Consider the following 20,042-nt stretch of genomic DNA (forward strand, 5'->3'; position numbering starts at 1 on the left):
CTGGCCGCTTTTCCTGAAACTGTTTTATCATCTTCTGCAGAAAATAGATTCTTTACACCCTTCTTGATTGGAGAATAATATTCTCGTAATCATTGCCGCTCTGCAACAGTAAAGTACATTTTCTGGTGACGTTCATGGAGTTTGAAAATTCCTTTAAGTAAGCCTTACAGAGTAAATTTGTCAACTACAAATCTCTAGTGCACATGTAGACAGTCTAGAGTAGGGCTGCTCAACCTTTTTTGGTCCAAGAGAACCCCCAAGGACACGTATAGTTAGGGTTCCAGTGACAGTTTGAGGCCTCCCTTCCTTACCGAAGACCACCATAGCATGACAGTGTCTTACAGTTCCTGGAAAGTGGATGGGATTAATATAAATCTGATGTCCACTGTTTGTTTGTTTTTTACGCAGCATAAACTGACCTGCGGTGTTTGCTTCAAATCCGCAACATGCCAATTTCTCTTGCGGGTACAGTGTTTTATGTGCAGATTTTCCCCATTGAAATGCATTAGATGTGGAAATTCCTAAAAAAAACACATGTAATCCTTAAATGACTATATCAATAAACTTTTATCAAAGTCAAGTGCTAATTACTTTAACAAAGTAGATTTATTTAATGCATGACATGCCAAAAAGAAACTAATCAGAGGGGGACATTGCTTTGGGAGTGGTGGACTTTTAACTCCTGCAGCTTTGTTGGTATAGCTGTTTACACTTTACGTAAGAATGATTCTGGTTTAAGGGGAAGGACACACAGTGTGTCTGTGTCTGGTGTTTGTGGGAATGGTGGGGCTTATATAGATGATGGAACTCTGTCCTATTTCTCTTCTTTCTCTCTCCCACTGGATGAACTAGGGGAAACCTCACCCGCCATCACGCCCTGTTATCACTGTCCTACAACGCTTTATTTAACATTACTTGTATAATGATGAATGTTTAATTGTATTTGTTTAATTAGCCATTGTATATCTTGTATTTAATTAGCCATTGTATATCTTGTATCATGTCCAATTTAATTATGACTATAGAGTTAACATTAACCTTAACATTCTAAGCCCAAATGAAGGGAAGTTCTCTAGCCATGGTTCCCTGTGAGTCGGAGGTCAGCCAAGTTTAGTCCCCTCAATGATTTTGCAGTGGAATCTACTTTATAAGTTTAGCAATGTGAAATAGGTTTTTCAATTACTGGTATTTAAAAAAGAAGAAAAAATGGTTAAAAGTGTCATGTGGCTTGGAATTTTAAACTGTCACAACTTTGAGGTTTAGGAGTCAGGGGAAAGTTAAAGACAAGTTATCGTAGACTCATTTGAACTAATAGAGGATTTTAAAGCTAATGGTAGTGAACAGGCTCGGCTTTGGTGGCAAGCCTGAAGGTTGTTGTAATGGTAAAGGTACCGTCACACTCAGCGACGCTGCAGCGATATAGACAACGAGCCAATCGCTGCAGCATCGCTGTTTAGGTCGCTGTAGAGACGTCAAACACAGCAACTCCAGAACGATGCAGGAGCGATCCAGTGACGTAACGGCGACTCACTTATCGTTCTCGCTGGTTGTTAGCTCCATGTAAAACATTGCTGGCATCGTTGCTTTTGATGTGAAACATGATGATACACGCCGACCTGACGACGAAATAAAGTTCTGGACTTCTAGCTCCGACCAGCGATGGCACAGCGGGATCCAGATCGCTGCTGCGTGTCAAACAAAACGAGATCGCTATCCAGGACGCTGCAACGTCACGGATCGTTGTCGTTCTCATTGCAAAGTTGCTGAGTGTGACGGTACCTTAATGCCAGTCAGGGGAGGGCACAGTTGTTATAAGCATAAAGGGTCATTGGTGCCTTGACAGCTGGCAAGCCAGTGTGTACCACCCCTTTATGGCTGTCTGTCCAGGTGCTGTATGTCTAACAGCTAGGGATAGCACAGTACTTGTGAATTCCAATGTACTACACTTCACCTGATTCCTACTGTGATTGTTTTAATCCTGTAATTTAAATAAAGCTGTGGCCATTTTGCCAACCAAAATGTGTATTATGTATTCCAATGTCTAGGTTTTGTCATGGTTGGACAGGGTTCCTTTTCTGTCCTCTCGGGGGTTAATTTGTATAGCCTCCTTTTGGTTTGGGGAGGGCTATATTTACCCGCCTTTATCTGGGGATCCTTGTCAGTGATACATCTGTCTTGGCTATGTGTCTGACCCCCTGGTGTGCTTGCATACTGTTTAGTCCGATTGCTTTCTTGTGTATGACTCTGCCTGTTTTCTTGTTCTGTGCTTTGCCTTGTGACTCTGTGCTTATTGTCTGTTTCTGGCTCTGACCTTCGGCTTTGTACTTCAACTTCCCTCCTGTCTGCCCCGTTTGTACTGCACCGCTATCTTTGGCTCCATGACCTTTTTGCTACGTCTCGACCACGCTTACGTCTCACCCTTTTAGCACTTCATCGACCTCCCGGTTTGACCTCTGCATGTTGAGACTACCCTCCGGCTTTGCTGGTCTCTGCCACTACTTGGCGTCTGGTCCCACCTCCGTCCACTCCCCCGGATGTCCCGTGCTTCAGGTCCTGCATTTTGGCAGGTAAGCTTACTACAGCGCTCTTTACTCTCTTTCTCTGTCCTTCTATTACCACGTGCACAGACTCCTGCTGTAAGTTTGCAGCAGGGCTCTTGACAGGTTTACTGGTTGTTGTAAGATGGAATGGGGGTCCGTCCCATATCTAAAAATCAAGACAAAAATGCAATAAAAACACATGTAAAAACAACAAATTGCACTTAGATAAATTAGGTTATTTGTGTTTTATTGGTTTTTAATAGGTGCAGAAATACTACAGAAAATCTGCAACTGCAAAAACCAAATTATCATTGTGGTATTGTAGCCTCTTGGTCGGTTTACACAGAGGATTTTGAAATATATTCTGCTCCTAAATCCACATCAATAACTGCGTAAAATACTTTTCTAGTATGAACTGAACATGAAAGGGAATAGCTCCTTTAGCGCACCTAGTGCATTTTTTTCTCATGTTAGTTTTGCTGCAAAATGTTCAAACTAATACTGTATATAGTCGAGTATAAGCCAAGTTTTTCAGCACAAAACGCCCCCCTCGACTTATACACGAGTCATTGTCCCAGAAAGACAGCGGGGGAGGGGGAGAGGCAGAGCATCGTGACACAGAGGCAGAAGCCCGCTGCTAAAGTGAAATGAATATTCAGTGCGCGGGCAGTGAATATTAATTTCTCTTATAGCCCCCACAGTTACAGCCACAGCCGCTGGCTTTCAGCACACATTCTACTTACCTTCCCTGAGTGCCTTCGCTGCATCTCGTTCCGGCACCAGCAGCTCTTCTGGCCGAGCGAGCATGAGTCCTCTGCTCATTAAGGTAATGAATATTCACCCCTCTCCACTCCCATAGGCCGTGAAGAGCCGCTGGCATCGGAATGAGATGTAACAAGGGAGCGCAGGGAAGGTAAGTAGGATGTGTTTTTTTTTTAAATGTATTAATTTTTTTATAGGAACCATGTATACAGGGAATAAGGAGCCATGGATACAAGTATGGGGATAAGGAGCCATGCATACAGGGACGGGGAGCCATGCATACAAGGACAGGGAAGGGGAGCCATGCATACCAGAATAGGGATGAGGGTACAATGCATACCCAATAATTTTTCCCAGTTTTCGTGGCAAAATTAGGTGCTTTAGCTTATACTCGGGTCGACTTATACTCGTGTAAACAAGGTAACTTTATTCAAAGAGTATTTTTATAATTTTTATGTGGATTTGCAGTAAAATCAATTTCTAAATCCTCATTTAAAAAAAAGAAATATTTGAATAGACTCTAAAGAGGAAGAGGTCATGCAAGCACATGACTGTTTAAAGATCATGGATTTTTTGCTTACTGTCTAATGATTCAGCATTTCCATAAACTACAATGAAGCAAGCCACACACAAAGGCCACCTCTCTAGGGGCTCGTGTACACTATTTTCTCAGACGAGTTCTATCCGTGGTTTTCATGGATCGCTCTCGTACCCATAATATTCTATGGGGCTGTACATGTCCGATTTTGATGCATTGCTGAGTTTGTTTAGACACTTGCAAATTTATGGGTCGTGAAACACATCGGACCGCACTTGGATATCATCTCTGAGTGCAGTTTCACGGACTGATAGAATGGAGCCAGTGGAGAAACTTTTTTATTTTCTTTTCTCTCCACCACTGAGAAAAACTGATGACATACTGACCAGACTCTGATCAAAATCTGCTCAGAATAATCGAACCGTTTTTCTGAGAGAGAAAATGGCTGTGTTCACCTATCCTAATTCACATACTACTTTCTGGAGTGCCAAACTGGCTGAGATCCCATTCTCCTGATGTAGGAGACATCCGTAGATGTCTACACAGTGCATCATTAGTACTTGTCAGTCCCTGCTCCTCAGCTACCGGCAACTACTCTCCTGTATGTGCTTGCTCACATACAGATAACCTATTAATTAAAGCATTTTTCTGTCCATATGGTTGGGGGCCACACACAATGGCACCACAGGACGCATGTGATTCCTAGGCCACACGAAAGAATGATTGCAGAAGTTGAATTTTAGCCTGTACATTCCTATGTTATGTAAAATGTTCCCAATAAAAGCTTCAATTTAATCCCCCCCCCCAAAAAAAAAAAACCTAGTCCCCGCTTAGGTCCATCATCTATCAATGGAAATATAGGGGGCTTCCTTGTTACTGGTAGTACAAATGCTCTGGAAAAGCAAAGTGGCTCCTCCCCCCCCCCCCCCAAAACAAAATCCAGCGAATTCTGCGATCCCAAATCCAAATTTCAAAAGGTGTATAAGTTTCAAAATGGGGTCACTTGAAGGGGAATTCTGCTCTTCTAGCTCTTAAGGGCTCTGTATATGGAGTCCGCAAACTATTCTATGAATTCTATGAAAATATAATCTGGGGCTAAATGAAAATTTTGGTGCTTAAAAATGTAATTTTTTTTTTCATATTCACAGCCCAATGGTATAAAATTCTGTGACCCACCTGTGTTGTCAATATGATGGGGGGGGGGGGGATGGGGTGGGTGGGTTCTGCTGTTCTGGCACTTTATTGGCTCTGCCAATGTGACATGGCACCGTTAAACCAGTCCAGCAAAATCTGGAGCTTCATCCCTTCTGAGCTGGGCACTGTGCCTCAGGCCAGTCTCACACGTCCAGATAATTCCGGTACCAGAAAAATCGGTACCGGAATTATCCATGTCCGTGTGTCCGTGTGCTCACGTGGTACATCAGTGTGGCACACGTGCGGCATCCGTGTGCCACCCGTGTGCCGACTGGGTACCACACGCACCGTGCAGGAGACAGCGCTACAGTTAAGCGCTGTCCCCTGCATCTGGTGCTGAAGCCGCCATTCATTTCTTCTCTCCAGCATTGTTCGCTAGAGAGAAGATAGGAAATATCTGGTTTTTTTTTTGGGTGTTTAAAAAACAGATCCCTGTCCCCAACTCCCTCCCACCCCCTGTGCGCCCCCCCCCCCGCTGTTAATAAAATACTTACCCGGCTCCCTCGCTGGCGCTGCTTCCTGTCCTCGCCGCAGCTTCTCCTGTATGAGCGGTCACGTGGTGCCGCCTATTATTGTGATGAATATGCAGCTCCACCTCCCATAGGTGTGTGCGGGTCTGTGTAAGCAGCCATTGTCTGATAGGACTACTGCACCCATCTGGCTATGAATGCTCACAGTGACAGCATTGCCAATGATGGGAAAGTCGACCCGTCAGACAATGCCGGTGTTCAGTGGTAAAAAACAAAACAAAACATACAGAACATACAGCAGACATATAGGACATACATTACAGACAGTAGATACTCACCAATCACCTAGTCCCCGAAGCCCTCGATCTCCTGTAATAAAAATAACATAATAAACCAAGCTATACTTATCTCTATGCCATAGTCCAGTTAATGAGTGTCCCATGACTATCTCCCGTGTAGAACATTGACAATGAGCGATGTCAGTGCTCTACAGGGCCTCCATGATGAACTGACAGGTGGAGGTAATCCTCCGCTATGAATCTCTCCGCCGCTGCTGGGAGAGAGGTCACCTGAGTTCATTCTCTCACTGCCAGCTCTGTGTGAGAAAATTCCCATGCAGCATTGCCGTAAAGAGAGCCTGAACTCCGGTAACCTCTTCAGCGATACACTGCAGGAGCTATTATCTCGTGCATCGTGGGAGGCCTATAGAGCAGTGACATCACCCGATGTCACTGTTCTATAGGGGAGATCGTCGTGGAACACTCGTTATTAATTGGACTGCGTCGGAACAGGGAGCATACTATTGGTTTATTATTTTTTATTTTTTGCAGGTGATCGATGGTTTCGAGGAATTAGGCATGGTTGTAAGTATGGTGAAATTAAGAATATTAAAATACTTTTTTCTGGCTGTCTTTTTTTAACTCTTTCACTAAAATATTCATCCGGGCTTAATGTCACCTTAGAATCAAAGATGACATTAACCCCCTAGTGCCCCATATGCTACCGCTACAGGGCAGTGGGAAGTGAGAGGCCAAGTGCCCGAATTAGCACATGCCATTTTTGGGGAGGCTAGGGGCTGGTATCTGTAGCCTGGGGTGGGGGGCAATATCCATGGCCTCTCTAGGCTATGAATATCAGCCCACAGCTGACTGCATAGCCTTTCTGGCTATTAATTAAAGGGGGACCCCACGTCATTTTTTGGGGGGTTTCCCTATTGTAATAGCTAGTAAAGGCTAAATATACTTCTGCGGGCTGAGATTCATAGCCTGGGAAGCTCCATGGTATTAACCCCTTCCCAGGCTAGAAATATCGGCCCCCAACTGGAGCCTATGCCATTTTTTCCCCTTTTTTTAAATTAAAGATATTATGTGCAGAATTTGTGTGTGTGTCTTTATTTAACTATTTATGTACCATTTTATTAGGTTCAAAACTAAACATCGGCCGTGGTATTATCCATCTATCTATCTATCTATTATCTATCTATTATCTATCTGTCTGTCTGTGTGTGTATGAACATAATTCTTCAATGGAGTATGTAAAATAAGAGGATGGACAAAGAAATTACATCACAATTCTTTTTTTGTTGTTGTTAAATAATAGATCTTAATTTAGTATACAAAAATGCAGACAAATCCGCATGAAAAAACGCATGAAAATCCACACAAAAAACGCATTAAAAATGCCCGGATTTTTACCTGCATTTTCTGCCAAGAGATGAAGATTCTGTGCAGAAAATTCTGCAGACAAATCTGCGATGTATGCACATACCCTTAGTCCCTCGTGTTGCCCCACCCCTGGTTAGTGTCCCTATTAGCTACTTTCTGACTCCCACATATCAAGAGAATAAGTTAAAAGAACTCCCAATCTTTTGATAGATGAAGGTACCGGCATTTTGAATTCCACCCATCAGATCATTTGAGGCATGTTTATTGATATGCATCTTTGGCATTATTGTCTAAATTCAACTTTAAGAAGATATAACTTTCCATCACTGATATTTGCATAGTATTGCTCTAGTTATTGCGGGGGGGTTGGTTGAAAGGGAAGAAATGATATTTCCTGGAATCTTATAAAAAATAATAATTACCCACTTAAGAGAGAGGGTTTTTTTTTAGGCTGTAGTTTGTTTGTTGAGTTGTTTAAAACTGGTCTGGTAACTTTTCAGTGACATGGGAATGTATCTGAGTCATTTGAAATATTACATTGCAGTCATGATGGCCTTTTTAGCTTGAATAGACTGGAATAAGACAATTTCTTTTGCAATACTTTATCAGTTATGATATATATCTACTGCTCTTCCATCTGTAACCAACCCTTCATTACCCCTTCATTAATTTTGGCTTCTCTTATTGATGAATCATTCCATGTACCTGTTGTCTTCATCAACCTCTTTTTTTTTTCTTTTTGCATTGTGCTGGCCAATCATGTGTAAGCTTTTCCTCAAAAGCAGATATAATTTATTTGGCTAGCCCATGTGATATCATTTTCTGACACAAAAGTATCAAACATATTGTATTTAGGTTGCACCAAAATACAAGACAGTATTGGGTTCAGTGCCTTGCGAAAGTATTCGGCCCCCTGGAACTTTTCAACCTTTCCCCACATATCATGCTTCAAACATAAAGGTACCAAATGTAAATTTTTGGTCAAGAATCAGCAAGTGGAACACAATTGTGAAGTTGAATGAAATTTATTGGTTATTTTACATTTTTGTGGAAACTCAAAAACTGAAAAGTGGGGCGTGCAATATTATTCGGCCCCTTTAACTTAATACTTATTACCACCTTTTGCTGCGATTACATCTGCAAGTCACTTGGGGTATGTCTCTATCAGTTTTGTACATCGAGAAACTGAAATTCTTGCCCATTCTTCCTTGGCAAACAGCTCGAGCTCAGTGAGCTTTGATGGAGATCGTTTGTGAACAGCAGTTTTCAGCTCTTTCCACAGATTCTTAATTGGATTGAGGTCTGGAATTTGTGAACCATTCCATTGTAGATTTTGCTTTGTTTGGGATCATTGTCTTGTTGGAAGACAAATCTCCGTCCCAGTCTCAGGTCTTTTGCAGACTCCAACAGGTTTTCTTCAAGAATGGTCCTGTATTTGGCTCCATCCATCTTCCCATCAATTTTAACCATCTTCCCTGTCCCTGCTGAAGAAAAGCAGGCCCAAACCATGATGCTGCCACCACCATGTTTGACAGTGAGGATGGTGTGTTCAGGGTGATGAGCTGTGTTGCCTTTACGCCAAACATATCGTTTGACATTGTTGCCAAAAAGTTCAATTTTGGTCATGTTTGGTGTGTCTCCCAGGTGGCTTGTTGCAAACTTTAAACAACACTTTTTATTGATATCTTTGAGAAATGGCTTTCTTCTTGCCACTCTTCCATAAAGGCCAGATTTGTGCAGTGTACGACGGATTGTTGTCCTATGGACAGACTGTCCCACCTCAGCTGTAGATCTCTGCAGTTCATCCAGAGTGATCATGGGCCTCTTGGCTGCATCTCTGATCGGTCTTCTCCTTGTTTGAGATGAAAGTTTAGATGGACAGCCGGGTCTTGGTAGATTTGCAGTGGTATTATACTCTTTCCATTTCAATATGATCACTTGCACAGTGCTCCTTGGGATGTTTAAAGTTTTGGAAATCATTTTGTATCCAAATCCGGCTTTAAACTTCTCCACAACAGTATCACGGACCTGCCTGTTGTGTTCCTTGGTCTTCATGATGCTCTCTGTGCTTCAAATAAAACCCTGAGACTATCATCACAGAGCAGGTGTATTTATACAGAGACTTGATTACACACAGGTGGATTATATTTATCATCATTAGGCATTTAGGACAACATTGGATCATTCAGAGATCCACAATGAACTTCTGGAGTGAGTTTGCTGCACTGAAAGTAAAGCGGCCAAATAATATAGCACGCCCCACTTTTCAGTTTTTGATTTTACACAAATATTTAACCCCTTAGTGACGGAGCCAAATTTTTGAAATCTGACCAGTGTCACTTTATGTGGTAATAACTCTGCAATGCTTCAACAAATCCCAGTGATTTTGAGATTGTTTTTTGTGACACATTATACTTTATGATAATGGTAAATTTAGGTCAATATGTTTTGTGTTTATTTATAAAAAATATAAAATATTTGAGAAAAATTCAAAAAAATTAGCAATTTTCAAACTTTGAATGATTATCCCTTTAATCCAGATGGCCATACCACAGCAAACCATTAATAAATAACATTTCCCACATGTCTGCTTTATATCAGCACCATTTGTAAAATGTTATTTTATTTTGTTAGCATTTTAGGAGGATTAAAAATGTAGCAGCAATTTTTCATTTTTTCAAGGAAATTTACAAAATTTATTTTTTTAGTGACTTATCCGTGTTTGAAGTGACTTTAGGGGTCTCATATATTGGGAAACCACCAAACGTGATGCCATTTTAAAAACCGCACCTCCTGACATATTGAAAACTGCAGTAAGGTAGTTTATTAACTCTTCAGGTGCTTTACAGGAATTAATGCAAAGTGGCATGATAGGAATGAAAATGTGCATTTTTACCACCTAAATGTCTCTAACTTCTGAACAGATTACTACAGCCGTCAGACTCTGAGGCCGCTATTTGGTCATGAATTGCCATGGCAAACATCAGGACCACAAAATCAAGATCTGATGGCACCAATTTGGTTAAATAGGAAGCCCCCACACTCTGTTAACCATTTATAATGATGTAGTCACTATTGACAACAGCATCCAAGGGGTTAAACAGAGTTGGACGGTGCAAACACTGATCGTGACTGATGCAGCAAGTTGTCAGCTATAGGTGCACAGCCACAGAACTAAAAGTGAGGCACCCGGGAGAAAACAAACTTTATTTTTCCTGAAAAATGACCACTTTGAATCATTCAGGCATGCCAGTGTGAATTTATTCATCACCCACTATACTGTGAACGACAGTTGTAAGCACACCCTTTCACTTGGACTGATAGCTGGCTCTGCACATACGTGTGGCTGAGCAAGCTGTCAATCAAAGTGCTTGGGTGTGCTTACAGCTACCGCTCACAGTATAGTGAGTGGTGACACTAGCTGTGCTGGCATTCCTGCATGACAGAAAGCCGATGGCTACGATGAGAGCTAAAGTTCATTTTGTCCCAGGTGATGCATCAGTACAGCAACCGGGCACCGCCATAACACTATTAACTTGCAGATCTGACAGGTTCCCTGTAATAGCATACATCCTGTAGAGGTTTCAGCTGTCTGGTAGCTGCCTGGAACAGCACAGGCACAGAGTTTTTTGTATCAGAACAGAATTAGGTATATTGCCCTTCATAAGCTTTTACAGCTTACAGCCTTTCTTCAGCACAAATAAATGACAAAACAATCCTGTCTCTGGGTAAGGCAAAGTAAATCAAGTGGTCTCGTCAACTTGGTATTACAGGAACCTCTTGGGCACAGACTATCCACCAGCTGTGCCTTTCTCCAGCCTCAGCACAGTACTACTACCTGTGCTAGACCAGGTGCATTTTATTAGGCCAGTGAGACACAGACTGGCATTTGGGAGAGACCTTTCCCACCCTGGCTCTTTTGGTTGCTCCTAAATTCCGAACTCAAAACAGTCAAAATAAAAACCATCTTAGGTTTCTTTCACACTAGCATCGGTACGGGGCTATCGCCATGCGTCGGCCCGACGTACCGAAGCACGTTGTGAAATAAATGAACAGGGCAGCGGATGCAGTTTTTCAATGCATCCGCTGCCCCATTGTAATGTCCGGGGAGGAGGGCACGGTCAGAAATGGCGGACACGTCGCACAAAAAATGTTACATGGAAATTTTTTGTGCCGACGGTCCACCAAAACACCACGCATCCTTCGCACGATGGATGCGACGTGTGGCCATACGTCGCAATGCGTTGCTAATGCAAGTCTATGGAGAAAAAACGCATCCGGCTGGCAACTTTGCAGGATGCGTTTTTTCTCCAAAACGACGCATTCCGACGGCCGTCACACGACGCTAGTGTGAAAGTAGCCTTAGTAACATATACCTGCCATGCATATACCTGCCTCCTTGCAATAAATATCATTTTTTTTAAACCATTAAGAGGTGGACTTGCTGGTGTGTTTTGGATCATTGTCCTGCTGCATTGTCCAAGTGCACTTTAGCTTTAGGTCACGAACAGATGACCAGACATATTCCTTCAGGATTTTTTGGTAGACAGCAGAATTCAGGGTTCCGTTTACCACAGCTTCCATGTCCTGAAGCAGCAATACAGCCCCAGGCGATCACACGACCACCACCATATTTTACTGTTGATGTTCCTTTTCTCAAATGTATGTTACTTCTACACAAGATGTAATGAGACATACACCTTCCAAAAAGTTAAACTTTTGCCTCGTTCGTTCACAAGAGTATTCTCTCAAAAGTCTTGGAGATCATCAAGATGTTTTCTGGCAAAATTGAGATGAGACTTTTAGGCTGCCATCACACGATCAGTATTTGGTCAGTATTTTACCTCAGTATTTGTAAGCCAAAACCAGGAGTGGAACAATTAGAGGAAAAGTATAATAGAAACATATGCCCCACTTCTGTATTTATCACCCACTCCTGGTTTTGGCTTACAAATACTGATGTAAAATACTGACCAAATACTGCTAATGTGACGGCAGCCTTATGATGTTATTGCTCGGCAGTGGTTTTTGTCTTGGAACTCTGCCATGCAAGCCATTTTTGCCCAGTCTCTTTCTTATGGTGGAGTTATGAACACTGACCTTAACTGAGGCAAGTGAGGCCTGCAATTCTTTTGATGTTGTTGTGGGGTCTTCTGTGACCTCTTTGTTGAGTCATCGCTGCGCTCTTGGGATAATTTTGGTTGGCCGGCCACTTCTGGGAAGGTAGATCACTGTTCTATGTTTTCACAATTTGAGGATAATGTCACTCACTGTGGTTCGCTGGAGTCCCAAAGCTTGAGAACTGGCTTAATAGCCTTTTCCAGACTGATAGATCTCAATTAGTTTATCATTTGTTCCAGTATTTCTTTGGATTGCAGCATGATGTCTAGCTTTTGAGGATATTTTGGCCTACTTCACTTTGTCTGACAGGTCCTATTTTAGTGATTTCTTGATTGAGAACAGGTGTGGCAGTAATCAGGCTTGGGTGAATCTATGGAATTTGCACTCTGATTCCCAAAGATGTGATAAACTGCAGTTAATTTATGGTTTGGGGGCAATCACTTTTCAACACAGGGCCCTATAGGTTTGGATTTCTTTTTCCCTTAATAAAAAAAGACCTTCATTTAAAACTGCATTTTGTGTTTATTTGTGTTATCTTTGTCTAATTTTTTTTTCTGGTGATCTGAAACATTTAATTGTGACAAACATGCAAAAGAATAGGAAATCAGGAAGGGGCAAACACTTTTCACACAACTTTATCCAACTACACAGTTTGTTTGTAGTCTGTAACCGTGGTGACATTAACATCTGCATAGGAACGGAACACACACAACTGTTGAATTTTTTTTTTTTTATTCAAGACTATTTGTGCAGTTGCTTCATTGTTTTCTTTTCATTTGAGACTCATATTTTATGATATTAGCCCTTAATATTGCAAAAGTGTCCAGTACCATAACTGCAAAGGCGTTTACTGAGTGTTTGGTCCATAAACACCATCCTGTGGGGTTGTTACTTTAGGAAGAGCTTTGTTTAATACGAGCACTTGGTCTCAAAAGTGTTTAGTGAGCCGCTGTTTGTAAAATTTACAGTTGTATGTGGGTGGTTCTTTTTTTTTTTTTTTTCTTACCAAGATTTATGTGCTGTGTAGATAGACAAAGATCAGCCGTATAATTATTTCCCATGTAAGGTGTCTTAACTGGTTTAAAAAGTTAAAGTGACCTGCTTTCTTTCAGGAAGGATAACCAAAATTCCCAGAACTCAAGCCCTGACCCCCCTCGAGTCATCAAGATGTTTAATAGACACATACTATTTGACATTGTGTCAAGAGGTGCCACCGCAGAACTGGAGGGATTCCTGCCTTTCTTAGTGTCTCAGAAGAAGCGATTGACAGATGAGGAATTTCGAGGTTAGGTGCAAACATTTAAAATGTCCTGTGTATCTTTAAGTTGGTTTTAAGACTCTAGTGATGTTTAATCTGTAGGAATTTTAAGCTTGTAATGTAAGCAGATTCCACAGTTCACTTGTGGAGTAATTGTAACTTATTAAAGGAAACCTCTCGTGTGAAAAAATGCTATTTGCTTGCAGATATATGGTTATCTGCTTGTTAATAGGGCTCTGAACCTGCCCAGCGCCTGCATTAAGAGCCCACTGCTGGCAAGAAATAAACTTTACTCCCCCACGGCAGGTTCGCTCTTTCAGTCACAGGGGTGGCCTCGGCGCGGTTCAGTCACCGGTCTGTGTATATTGAGCGGTGCCTGTAACTGCACGCCTGGCACTGAATAACAACAAGATCAATATTAGGGTGTCGTCAGACGGCCATATTACTCGTGCATTGCATCCCTCCCCTCGAACTGGCTGTCTTCTCTCCTGAGCTGAGTGTGACAGTATATGCAGCTCTAGCAAAAATTAAGAGACCACTTAAAATGTTCAGTTTGTCTGATTTTTCTCTTTATAGGTATATTTTTGAGTAAAATGTAAATTTTTCAATTATTCTATAAACGTCTGACAACATGTCTCCGAATTTCCAAGCAATAAATTTTGTATTTTTTTCTGAAAAGGCGAAATGGTCAAAATAAAAAATAAAAAACCCAGTGCTTTCAGACCTCAAATAATGCAAAGAAAACAAGTTCATAATCATTTAGAAACAACAATACTAAGGTTTTAACTCAGGATGAGTTCAGAAATCAATATTTTGTGGAATAACCATGATTTTTAATCACAGCTTTCATGCGTCTTGGCAAGCTTTCCACCAGTCTTTCACACTGCTTTTGGGTGATTTTATGCCACTCCTGGTACAAAAATGTAAGCAGTTCTTCTTTGTTTGATGACTTGTGGCTATCCATCATCCTCTTGATTGCATTCCAGAGGTTTTCAATGGGGTTCAGGTCTGGAGATTGGGCTGCCCATGACAAGTTTTTTGATGCGGTGGTCTCTTAATTTTTGCCAGAGCTGTATTTCTATGCAGCCATCATGCTCAGGTCAGGAGTGCCGATGGCCAGTCTGAAGATTGAGATGCCATCCTCGCGCAAGTAATACAGGAAAATTAACTGTTTAGTTCTTAAGGTACCTTCACACATAACGATTTCGTTAATGATATCGTTGCAACGTCACGCTTTTTGTGACATAGCAACGATCCCGCTAACGATCTCGTTATGTGTGACAGTGACCAACGATCAGGCCTCTGCTGGGAGATTGTTGGTCGTGGGGAATGATGAGGACCTTTTTTTGGTCGCTGATCACCCGCTGTCATTGCTGGATCAGCGTGTGTGATGCCGATCCAGCGATGTGTTCACTTGTAACCAGGGTAAATATCGGGTTACTAAGCGCAGGGCCGCGCTTTGTAACCCGATATTTACCCTGGTTACCATTGTAAAAGTAAAAAAAAACAAACAGTACATACTCACATTCCGATGTCTGTCACGTCCCCCGCCGTCAGCTTCCCTGCACTGACTGTCAGCGCCAGGCAGGCCGTGACGTCACCGCTGTGCTCTGCTTTACGGCCGGCACTGACACAGTCAGTGCGGGAAGCTGACGGCCGGGGGACGTGACAGACATCGGAATGTGAGTATGTACTGTTTGTTTTTTTTACTTTTACAATGGTAACCAGGGTAAATATCGGGTTACTAAGCGCGGCCCTGCACTTAGTAATCCGATGTTTACCCTGGTTACCTGGGGACTTCGGCATCGTTGAAACTGTCTTCAACGATGCCGAAGTCTTTCCCCTGATCATTGGTCGCTGGAGAGAGCTGTCTGTGTGACAGCTCCCCAGCGACCACACAATGACTTACCATCGATCACGGCCAGGTCGTATCGCTGGTCGTGATCGTTGGTAAGTCGTTTAGTGTAACGGTACCTTTAGGCCAATAGTAATAAAAATTTAATTGTCCCGGATAACCCCTTTTAGCTTTTCAGGAGTCCAGTTCCAGAATGCCATTGCAGTGCTCAGATAATGTAACTACAAGTACTGTATACAAGTACATTTTCTTTGCTACATGAGTGACAAAAGAACTGTAAAACAATGAAAAGCTTAACAAAGATCTTATCTTATATTAAATTAAAAAAAAGTAAAATATTTTAAATGTAATATAAAAAAGTTTATATTGTGTTTTGTAACTTTTTTTTTCAGAGCCATCAACAGGGAAGACCTGCTTACCGAAAGCTCTGCTAAATTTACAAGGAGGCAAAAATGACACAATCCCTCTCCTGGCTGACATTGCTGAAAAAACAGGGAATCTTCGTGAATTTATCAATTCTCCTTTTCGGGATGTTTATTATAGAGGTATTTATGTCTTTATGTACTGTGGTGGCACTTCTAGTTTTAGTGGAATTAATGGACGTAGATGTTGATTTTAATAAGTAAGATTATACATTTATTTCAGTAATAACACTTTGAAAATAGGGTTTTTAAACCAGATAACCACATTCAACACTTCAGTAGAGGTGGCCATATTATTGCATAATACTCAGCTGACTGCTATGTCTCTGACAGCGCCTTATCTCCACAGTAATCAAAAGGACTATGCTTTTTCATTCCAGCCACCATTCACTTTTTCTCTCCCATCATCCCCACCCCAGCATAATTTGTTGGGGGATATCACATACACACTTCTCAGCATGTGAAGTGGGTGCAACTGCAAGGGGTTAAACCGTTTCCATTCACTGAATCTTGCACTCCCCACTCAGGCTGCAAATTGAGCATAAATAACACTTCAGATACACAACACATTGCTCACCAAACAAATGGGGTGATGTGTATAGTTGAGCGAATATGTTCGGAATAGGTCGCCGAATCTGAATTTGCCATATTGTTACCCTATTCCTGACAAATTTGTTTGTTGATCGGTTCCGAACATATTCGGTCATTTCTACTCCCATTGACTCGGCTGTGTTCGCTGAATATTGCAAAAACAATATTCGCCACCGATCATAATCGGAACCGAATTTTGAAAAATTTACTTAACTCTAGCTGAAGTCTCCAAAGTAGACACAGCTGTCCAACAGTGAAAACACTATGCACTCTCAGAAAGCCTTTGGATTCTTAAGAGCATACAAGAACCAAACTTAGTAGAGTTTTAGGCTTTCATACAAAAAGGTCAGCACTTACAAGAAAAATAAGCAAAAGGACGCAAAATAAGGCTATACACCAAAATACAAAACGATTATAAAATAGAAAAGAAAAATAACAGAAAAAACTTTAACTGTTTTCCGACATCCGATGTAATAGTACACCGATGTCGGACTCCCTCCCTTTGATGTGGGCTCTGGTGATGAGCCCACATCTTTCCCGGCATATGTCAGCTGTTTTGAACAACTGCGGGTGCAATTGCAATCCACCCGTGGCTATTGACCCGTTAAATGCCTCTGTCAAACTCTGACAGAGACATTTAACATGCTCTTCCGGCAGTCGCGCCAGAAATCCGCCCATCGATGACCCCCATAATTTGATCGCTGGTCACCGATAGATTGGCATGACAACCAGAGGTCTCTTGCAGACCTCTATGGTTGTCAATACCAGATTGCTATAATCGCCACCCAGTGGTCGACGCTCATAGCAAGTAAGCAATTCTGCTACATACAGGCGATCTGATCATTGCTTGTATGTAGCAGAGCCAATCGGGTTATGGCAGCTTCTAGTTTCCCATGGGGACTATTGAAGCATGCCAAAAGTTAAAAAAAAAAATATGTTTTTGAAAATATATAAAATATAAAAGTTCAAATCACCCCCTCTTTTGGTCCATTCAAAATAAAACAATAAAAAAACAAACATACACATATTTGGTATCTCTGCATTCAGAATTGCCCAATCTATCAATATAAAAAAGAATTAACCTGATCACTAAACGGCGTAATGAGAAAAAAAAAAAAAACTCCAGAATTACGTTTTTTTGGTCGACGCAACATTTCATTAAAATGCAATAACGGATGATCAGAAGATCGCATCTACATCAAAGTGATATAATTAAAAACGTCAGCTCAGCGCGCAGAAAATAAGCCCTCACCTAACCCAATATTACGAAAAATGGAGACGCTATGGGTATCGGAAAATGGCACAACTTTTTTTTTTTTTTAACAAACTTTGAAATTTTTTTTTCACCATTTAAATAAAAAAGAACCTAGACATGTTTGGTGTCTATGAACTTGCAATGACCTGGAGAATCATAATGGCAGGTCAGCTTTAGCATTTAGTGAACATGGTGAAACTCACCCCCCCAAAAAAAACTGCGGGATTGCACTTTTTTTTGCAATTTCACCGCACTTGGAATTTTTCTGTTTTTGAGTACATGACATAACACCAAATGTGTTGTTCAAAAGTACAACTTGTCCCACAAAAACAAGCCCTCACGTAGCCATTTTGACCAAACAATAAAAAGTTATGGCTTTTTGAAGAAGAGGAGCAAAAAAATGAAAATGCAAACCCAAAAATACCTCTGGTCGTTAAGGGGCTAAAAGTATTCTTAAATTGCCTTAAACAGCATGGAAATAAGCAAGTTTGCAATTGACTCGATTTCTCTATCTGCTCTCATCTTCCTGCAATAACATCTTTTATGTGCTATAGGGTACAGCTGGTTTCCATAGTGCTTGACCTCCAGACCATGGCAGAGAGTGTGCAGTTTCAGGACCAATTGAAAAGATGGTTACAAATTGCAAGCTTTAGAGACTACACAGGTCTCTTCATCAGGCAAAGACTAAAACAAGTTCTGAAGAATCACATATTTATGCACAACATAGCACAGAGAAAAAAAATAAAAAAATAAAAATAAAAAAAGGGGGAAAACCATTGATAAGACAGGTGACATGTAGCAGAATTACCATGAGTGATAAACAGTTATGTCCATAAATATTGGGCCAGCTCTTAGATAAGGAATGTTTTGATGACCCCCTCATAGTCTGAGGGGCAAGTTCCTTAGTTGATGTAAAAACCTGCACAACCTGCCCTACCCTCTCCTAGTGTTTCATCACCCATCCCCGGCAGACTGTGAGCCCTCGCGGGCAGGGTCCTCCCTCCTTATGTACCCGTGTTCCTTATTTGCTCATGTTTAATGTACTTGACTATATTTGCCCCGTATTCACATGTAAAGCGCCATGGAATAAATGGCGCTATAAAAATGTATACGGTAATAATAATAATAATAAAAAGACACAAATCCGTGCGACACATTCATTCCTGCACCAAGACCGTCAAAGGTCGTCATCAGCTCACACTCCCAGACGCCTCTGTCTCTCTGAGACCTGAAGCCACCCCCTAACACAAGTAATCTCACGTCCACAATGTTATGACCTGGGGGACAAAAATGCATTGCCACAGGTAGATCCACTCTTCCCTCTTTTATTGTATGGCGATGAGAGTTCATCCCTGCTCTCAGTTTCTGCCCTGTCTCCCCCACACACAGACCCCCAGCCGGACATCCAGTACAAATAATTAGGTACACCACATTAGAAGTGACGCAGCTGAAAGTATCTGGCATCCTGTAGTCCTGACGTGAACCGAGGATCCCCATCCTGTCCATGGTCACCACAAACAAGCCATACATCTTATTCCATATCTAAAAACGTGCGGACAGGTTCCCTTCCTTTTAACTTGACAAATATGTCTAAAACTTTTCTATTATGCAATCCTGCACTCTATTTGTATTGCTACATAATTTGAAATAAGTTTTCAATGCAAAATAACAGACAAAATACATGGCATAAAAATACCTCCTCTGAATCTGTGCCACTATCTTGTATTTTTAGCTTCTAAAAATTAAGCTGATTGTTTGCTATTTTCCTTCAGGGCAGACGGCCTTACACATAGCTATTGAAAGACGGTGTAAGCATTATGTGGAGTTGCTGGTAGAGAAGGGAGCTGATGTCCATGCTCAGGCCAGAGGGCGATTCTTTCAACCGAAGGACGAGGGTGGATATTTCTACTTTGGTAAGTTTTTCAGTTGCTTTGTCATAAATATGCCTTATATGTTTGCTATTGATAATATACTGCTAATATTGCTGTAATGTTATGGCGCTAGATGATGACGTGGGATGAGTTAAGCTTTTGTCACCAGCAGCAGGTGCTGTATATTACAGCTGACACTCTACTGCAATGGCTTGGACCAGAGATGGAGTAACTCTTATCGATTTCACCACTAAGATGTCCTTGTCCAGGGTGGTCAATTAATTTACCTGAAGGGGGGTCACATGAGAGACTGTAACTGTTGTGGATGGCCAAACCAATAGGCTGAAATGAATTCTGCTCAATGTTAAAATTGTTTTATTAATTTTAATTATTTCTAACACTTAATAGCAGAATTACGTATGCTGACACCTGCTCTATACAGTATGAGCTCAAACACAACCTCCTATATAGAGTATGAAACCTCCCACAGCCCCCCTATGT

At 41.5% G+C, this 20,042-nt stretch overlaps 1 protein-coding gene across 1 annotated transcript in view; it reads left to right on the plus strand.

Moving 5' to 3' along the window:
• The window catches only part of TRPV4 (transient receptor potential cation channel subfamily V member 4), a 191,240-nt gene that overhangs the window by 44,008 nt on the left and 127,190 nt on the right, over positions 1 to 20,042 (plus strand). The window contains exons 3-5 of the mRNA XM_069759365.1: positions 13,402 to 13,574; positions 15,795 to 15,947; positions 19,443 to 19,583. Of these exons, the coding sequence (XP_069615466.1) occupies positions 13,402 to 13,574; positions 15,795 to 15,947; positions 19,443 to 19,583 (467 nt within the window). The remainder of the gene's footprint in view (positions 1 to 13,401; positions 13,575 to 15,794; positions 15,948 to 19,442; positions 19,584 to 20,042) is intronic.

This window comes from Ranitomeya imitator, chromosome 1 (assembly GCF_032444005.1).
Source record: "Ranitomeya imitator isolate aRanImi1 chromosome 1, aRanImi1.pri, whole genome shotgun sequence".
Lineage (NCBI taxonomy): Eukaryota > Metazoa > Chordata > Amphibia > Anura > Dendrobatidae > Ranitomeya > Ranitomeya imitator.